The sequence below is a fragment of the Centruroides sculpturatus genome, unplaced genomic scaffold, assembly GCF_000671375.1.
Source record: "Centruroides sculpturatus isolate CEXI.00-Female unplaced genomic scaffold, Cexi_2.0 scaffold3820, whole genome shotgun sequence".
In the NCBI taxonomy this organism is placed as follows: Eukaryota; Metazoa; Arthropoda; class Arachnida; order Scorpiones; family Buthidae; genus Centruroides; species Centruroides sculpturatus.
The window spans coordinates 974-8,614 of NW_019387923.1; the positions used below are offsets into that span (position 1 = coordinate 974).

The following is a 7,641-nucleotide window of genomic DNA, read 5'->3' on the forward strand; positions in this document are numbered from 1 at the left end:
CTGTTTTTTTGCGTTTTTGCAAGAAATCAAACATATTTTTAGACCCATCTAAAAATTTTCTAATTAGTCTGGAAACAGGGCAACCTAATTCTTGCATTCTGAGAAAATGGGTAAGATTGGCTATAATGTAATAATCTTAATCTTCGATATCGTTACTTTTTGCCCGAGCAACAACGGGCTTATCTGCTAGTAATTGAATAAATTACAAAATAAAATATTGATAGTAGGAAAGTATTAAATTTGGATAATACATTAGTCCAGCCTGAAAATCAAAATACTTTAAATTTTGCAAATTTATTTTAAAAATTGATAAAAATAAATAAATAGAAATTTCAGTTTAAATTTATAATGTAATGATTTAAAATTTTAAAAATAAAGACCTGTTGTAAATTATGTCGTTCAATTAAAGCTTGTTGTTGTTGTTGCTGTTGTTGCTGCTGTTGTTCTTGAGCTGCTTTATATTGCAATTCTTTCTGCTGAGCAGCTTCAAGTGTTTGTTGAAGTTGTTGAATTTTTAGCTGTTAAACAATAAATATAAAAAGTGAAATTTTAACACAGATATAGAGATAAAAACTGTAAATAAAATATACAAGAAAATTTATTAATAAGAAATAATAAAAAAGTTTATACAAATAGTTTAACTTTACCAAATTCTGCTGTCTTTCAGCTTCAAGTTGTGATAATCTTTGTTGTTGAGAAAGAGAAGTCTGTTGATTAAGAGGGGCCACAACAGTAGCTTGGCCTTGATTTTGTTGTTGTTGTTGCTGTTGATTTGTTTGCACAACGGCTCTTTGGGCAGGACCTTGCATCATTGGCCTTGCACCCAGCTGTGTACTTGTTACAATATTAGCAGGGTTTGCCTAAGATAATCACATTATATTATTACTTAAATTTTTAAAATGATGTAGCATGCACATTGTCAGTGGGAGATCTAATGAGTCTGTAGATCCATTTTTAAGCCTTGTTATAATACATCATAAAGCAAGGCTCCAACTGACATTTATACTTCTTTAATGATAAAAATACAATATTTTTAAGGTTAAATTTTGTTTTTATTGTATAAAATTTTAATTAATAATGTAATGAATGGTGACCCAGCCTAAGTCACAAGGTTTTCCAATATATACATATATATTAAAATTGTTTTGTATTTTTATATTTTTACAGTATTATATAATTTGTAAGATATATTATTTATTTCTATTTGGTAATAATTTATTAATATGATACTTTCAAGCATATTTGATAAATTTAAATTTTTTATGATTTTTAAAAATATGAGGTTGCATCTCAGAAGACTCATCAACATGTATTATGATGATCTGCCCAGTTCTGAGCTTAAAAGCAAAATAGAGAGGTTGCGGCCGACATTTTCATCGCAAAAACGTGTACGTCGGATATTCAGTGCCATCTTCCTGTAAGCCTAGAAGTTTGACAATGGTGTTTGATACGTCGAGCATGATTCCATTGACCTTCCAAACGCCATTGTCAAACTTCTAGGCTTACAGGAAGGCGGCACTGAACGTCCGACATACACGTTTTTGCGATGAAAACGTCGGCCACAACCTCTCTAATATTTCAATAAAAAAACTGGATTGGCAAAAATGCTGACAAGAAGTTGCACAATCATGAAAACATGAAATCCAGATATGTTTCCCCACATCACTTGAATGCAAAAGATTGTGAACATTATGTGAATGCAAAAGATCAGCCAGCATGCTGAGAAGACAGCAACTAATGAGAGCTGATGAGAACAATGACTGAATGTTACCTTAAGGACTGATCCTAAGTCATTGTTATTATAATTTTCATGTCAACAATGATGAGATTGTAAATATATTTGGGATATTGTATCCAAAAAGGATGAAATTAGGTATGTTGTAGGCAATTGAAGGTTTTCTTGAAAATATGAAATGTTATTTGATAACATACTTAAGTGTGTTGTTTCTTATTCCACTAGACCATCCTAAAAATTTTCTAATGATGTACCTGATATAATTAAGTAATATCTTACTTGATTCATTATTAAAGTCTGAGGAGAAGCATTTGTTGTTGATAATCCTATTGTAGAAGAACCTGGTATTGTACCACCACCTGACAGTTGGGTCAACTTTAAAAAAATAATTAAAAAAAGAAAAACTGTATTTAAAACTTTTTTGTAAAAAAAAAAAAGCAAATGAAATACCATTTTTTGTTGTTTTGCAGCTTGTTGTTTTCTGTATGATTCAAAAATTTGACGAATAACTGCTAAAAAGCCATCTTGGTCATTTGGAATGGCCCCAATGTAAATCTGCTTATCAGTCATATACAGAATCAACATGATACGTAATTCATTTGGTGGAGTAAACTGTATACAACCAATCTGTAATATCATTTTAAATATTTTATACTAAACAATATAGTAAATATTTCAATATTATGTTTAAAAATTAATATATCAGAATGTTTACCCAATTTGAACTCATAAATTTAGTTAATTTTTGCACCGCTTCTGTATCTTGTGGGAAATGCACATAAATATGTCTTGCTGCATTTTTTAAAATGGCTGTTACATTAGGTGTGCTGATGAGATGCCTGGGTAGAAGTTGCATTGCAACCTTATTTGGCCATTTGTCTGCATTTCTATACAAGAAAAAATAATTATTATTTATTACCAATTAATATATGAAAAACACAAACAACAAAGAATAATGGAAAGAAATAGCAAAACTATAATAAATAGCATATATTGGGTGTTTAATATTTTTAAATAAAATAACTTTTAAAGTGCATTCTTCATTTATTGTTATTATAGTGTAATTTATATAAATTACTTACACTTCAGGCTCTCCATTTACAACATTGCAAGATATGGTACCGCGGAGGTTGTGACATACACGACTAGCACTTCCTCCGCTAGAAAGTCCCTTCTCTTGAAATTCTATAAATCCTTGCCAAATTTGCATCCTTTCCTTAGACATTGCAACCATCATTCCAGATTGGGTTTGAGGACGTCCTGCTTGACCTGCAATTGCTGAGTGTAAAGCTCCTGGAACAGTATGGGAAGCTTGTACAGTAGATGAAACACTTGCTGCAATAGGTACAATTGCTTGAGACGTAACAAGTGATCCTGCTACATTTACTACTTTTGATGGCATACTGACAGATAAAGTTTGCTGTGGTATACTTGTTGCAATAGTTGTTTGTTGTTGTTGATTTTGTTGTTGAGTAAATGAGGGAATTTGTCCAATTTGTACTGTAAGATTGTTTGTGTTTCCAACACCAGCCATTGTTGTTACAGGAGAGGGATTTGCCATTCTCAATGTCACCGATGGAAGTCCTGTACGAACGTTTCCACTTTGAGTTGACATCATTGCTGAAAACATATCCCACAATTATTCCATGCAATATAAAATTTCAAAATCTTGAAGTATAAAATTCAAAATATTCTGAATCTTAATCATGAAATTTCTTTGTAAATGTACATTTGTATATGTATCTGAATAATACATTCTCAAAATGTTATAATCATCAAGTAAACTTGATAGCAGAAAGACAGACCAAAATACAGGGTTTAAAGTTGTTGCTAGTTTTTTTGCAAAAATGCCACTAGAATTTAGATTTGGCAACAACTTTCTTGGCACATTTCATAAAAAATTAACATTTTCCAAGTGGTTAAACATCTTAAAAACATGGTTTTTAAAATGTTTTAACTAGTGAGAGGACAATATAAAAATTTCTCCCTATTTCGATTCAAGCATAAAACTTAATCTTAAATAGATGTAACTGACAAATTTATATAAAATAAATCATAATATATATATAAAACAGAAATAACTGTAATAAAACTTTGTTTAAGATAGCATTTACTAATATAATAAATCTCTACGGAAAATTTTATTTTAATATTAAATTCATAAATACTTACATTGTCATTAACAATGTGAAAATATCTATAATATATTTATATATGTTCTGTAGGAGGAGATATCTGACATACCTGATCAAAACTATTTATATTTCTTATTTCTTATCTATTTCTTAAACTATAAGGACAATTATAATCAGTAGGTTTACATTATTCATAAAAGTAAAAACTTCTAAACTTGTTGAATTAATTAAATAATCTTTTAAAATTGATCTTCAAAACTTGTTACTGAAGATATCAAAACTCTGCCTCTTTCACATTTAATGTAAATTTGTTAAATTTCGTTTATATTTTTAAAATGTGTTTTAAAGGTTAATGTCCATAATTGAAACCAAACTCCAAATTATAAATGTACAAACTCATTTTATTGAAGTTTCACAAATAAACAAATACTTTGTAATCTTAATAGCTTTTGAGTTTTATAACTATTTTTTAGGAGTAAAATCATTAAATTCTAGCTTAACTTAAGATAGATACAATTTTCAAACACATCCTAAGATTAATCAAATTTTTATTCAAAAATATTCTAAATTTTATTTTAAATCTTTATTTGTACTAGAATTTAATGCTTCCATTCTTAAAGATGAGTTATAAAATTTAAAATTTAGTTAAACTATCTACCCATTCCAAAAAATAATTTTCAATTTCAGTTAATATTCAGATTTTAACAAATAACTTTATGTAAGAGTTGATCAAGTAACAACAAATGAAATATTTATGTATCAATTTATAGAAAAAGTTTAACCAAAAGTTTGATCAAAAAAATTTTAATAGAAATTATCACCAGAGACAAAAACTTCAACATTTACATGATAGAGAAGCTGATTTAAACAATGTTAAATAAATCTTAAGATCAACTGTCTCTGGTTAGGATTGGAATTTGGTATTGAATTAAATGTTGACTTTTCCCATGGTCTGAATTGGTCTTGAGTTATACCTGGAGACACGTAGTGACCAATTGATATGAGCAAGCAAAGATCAAAATAGATATAAAACCATGTCTCAAGGACATGAGGTGATTCCTTGTGTTCTTTTCTACAAAGGTTCCTTTTGTTTCTTCTTACAGAGGTTCCGTGCCTTTTGAAGTCCTCTTTGATAAGTCCCTATATTGGTTGTGTGCAATGGTGATATTCAAAATATTTAACAAAGGATTTGCTAACAGAAAATTTTTCCTTAACAATTTCTTTTCGCTCAAATGGTGCATTAGCAACATTAGTGCAAAAACTGACCTTAAGATACCCATATAAATAAAAAAGATGCGTTCGCAAAATTAAGTCAGTTAAAATTTAATATTGTTTATGCCAGAACTATATTTTTTTGATAAATAATAAAAAAAGTGTTCAAAATGATTTATTTTGTACATATTTTAATATTTTTCATTCAAAATATTTTATAAACATAAAAATTGGCTTTTTTTTTAATCAGATAAAGTCATATGGAAAGCAGGTTTAATTGCTTTCCTTATGACTTTTTCTCAAGAAAAAACTTTTCAAAATCATTTATTTTATCATTAGGTATTATTATAATAATAGACAGATGTCATCGTCTCTCGAAATACAATATCTTTTTTATTTCGCTGTCAATAGCATGACACGTGTTCCACAGCCATCTTGTATTTTCTCGCATGCGTGGGATTGTGGGATCTCTCATATGACTGGACCTAGTTTCAAGAACTCTCGAGTCGATCGCGATTAAACCTTGTTTCAGTTGAGATTGAAATGGTTGATGGAGGTTGCACCAAGGCGAATGGGGTATAAGGCTCTAGTTTAGTAGTGTTACAGAGTATAATATGTATATTTTAATAAATTTTTTTTAAAAAGAAACAAAACCACTGAGAAATGTTACGCGTGTTTAACAGTGGTTTCGGAAAACTTTGAAAATGTTAACAATGGGTTAGGCTGAACCTGCGCAAACCCGCTGAATATCACCACTGCTTGTGTGTTCTTTCTTGAATCTGTTTTACCTGATCGGTTCCATTCTTTGATTAACCTTGACTGACTTGTCTGATCTGTTTTATTTCCTACACACTGGTGAATCCATTATACCAGTCTTGCTGCCTGGTACAATGACAAGGATTAAACATTGTTTTTGGACTGCTAATCTCCTTGGTCTGAAGTTGACAAGATCCATTCAATGAACAGTCCAAAGTTCAACATAAGAGTTCTCGATGACAGAAAAGAATCTTCAAAGTAGTATGACAGCAGAGCATGATTCGCAAACAGACATAATAGTTGTTCACTGATTGGGCCTGGTTAACCTCAAACCAAGAGGATTATCAATCCAAAAAATGATGTTAAACCTTGTCATTGTACCAGGAGACAAAGCTGGAGTCACTATAGTGTGGGAAATACAATGAGTTGAGCAAGTCAGTCAAAGGTTGATCAAAGAATGGAGCTGATTTGAAAAAGAATACACAATGCAGGAACCTATCAAAGGAAACTTCAAAAAGCACAGAATCTCTGTAAGCAAAAACAAAAGGAATCTTTGTTCANGCAATCATTTACAGATCTTTAATCAATTAAATTAAATATAATAAACTTAAGCATGTGTTTGTTTTTTATCTGGAGTTTCTGTGGTTCTGTCATAATTAGCTATTATCTCCTTCAAAGATCTGTCGTACAATGGAAAACTACTTTTTAAAAAAGAGTCATTTTTTTTTTGTTTTCAACAGACATGCATTTTGGGCTATGACATTATCAGTTTGTTGTAGAAAACCATATATTGATGTGTGCATAAACTAAATAAATATATAAAAAAACATAATACAGTAATTCTTAAAAAACTAAATATGTAACTTACTTGGTTGATGTTTACAATATTTTTTATGAAAAAGAAGAGTACATTACAAACTTAAGCATCTTATTTTATATGAAGAAAATTATTTAAATTGTAACTTAATGAAAATTAGTTTTCCTGTTACAATAAGATTAATTAAACAATGAAATGTGTGAGAGTTTACCAATAGCTAAATTTTGTGATTAAATAATAAAAAAATATAAAATTTATTTAAGTAACAGAATACATAATTAATATCATTACCTGGTTGAGATGTGACAAATCCAGACTGAGATTGTGATACAAGAGTTGAAAGTTGAACATTCTGTTGAGATGGATGGCCAACATTGGCAATACCAGGTGCAACAGACAGCTGATTTGCTAATACACTGGTAGTTGGTGGAGTTGATACAGGAGATGAGGGATTTGTTGCTTGATTCCAAATACGAGATCCTAAATAAAAATAAAAATATATTTAAATAATATTCACAATTTTAAAAACTAAACTATTTTAATTTAATAAAATATGTATTACCAAGAGGGACAGGAGATTGGCCCCTTGTTGGTCTGTTAATGTTATCAACATGCTGTGTTGTTAACTGCTGAGATTGTGTGGTTTTTGTGGTAATAGTAACATTTGGTGGATTTGGCTAAAAATAAATTATGATTTTATTCTTAGATTATAACAAAAAAAAATTAAATTGCAATATACTGTACTTGATTCATAGCAGACAGATGAGAAGATGGAGGTGTAGGAACACCCCCTCTTGATGGTACACTAGATCCATACGTAACTCCTGTTGTAGTAGATGATGCTTGTGGTGTTGATTGTTGAGGTGATGCTAAAAAATTGAAAGCAACATTAAAACATTATATCTAATTATTAAATGTAACCATAATATAACCTGATATAATCCAGCATATTGCTTGATATAAAAACAGTAAGATTTTGAAAAATT

The 7,641-nt window shown here is 29.6% G+C and overlaps 1 protein-coding gene across 1 annotated transcript; it reads right to left on the reverse strand.

The window, feature by feature from the left end:
* Window positions 1-317: 317 nt before the first annotated feature.
* On the reverse strand, window positions 318-7,546 carry LOC111616698 (mediator of RNA polymerase II transcription subunit 25-like; the record flags this gene model as incomplete). Its single annotated transcript, XM_023358075.1, has 9 exons — window positions 318-518; window positions 648-860; window positions 2,015-2,110; window positions 2,186-2,362; window positions 2,451-2,622; window positions 2,818-3,355; window positions 6,947-7,135; window positions 7,218-7,332; window positions 7,400-7,546. Coding segments are annotated over 9 exons (1,833 nt in total), but the record flags the coding sequence as incomplete, so codon positions are not given.
* Between the last annotated feature and the right edge of the window lie 95 nt (window positions 7,547-7,641).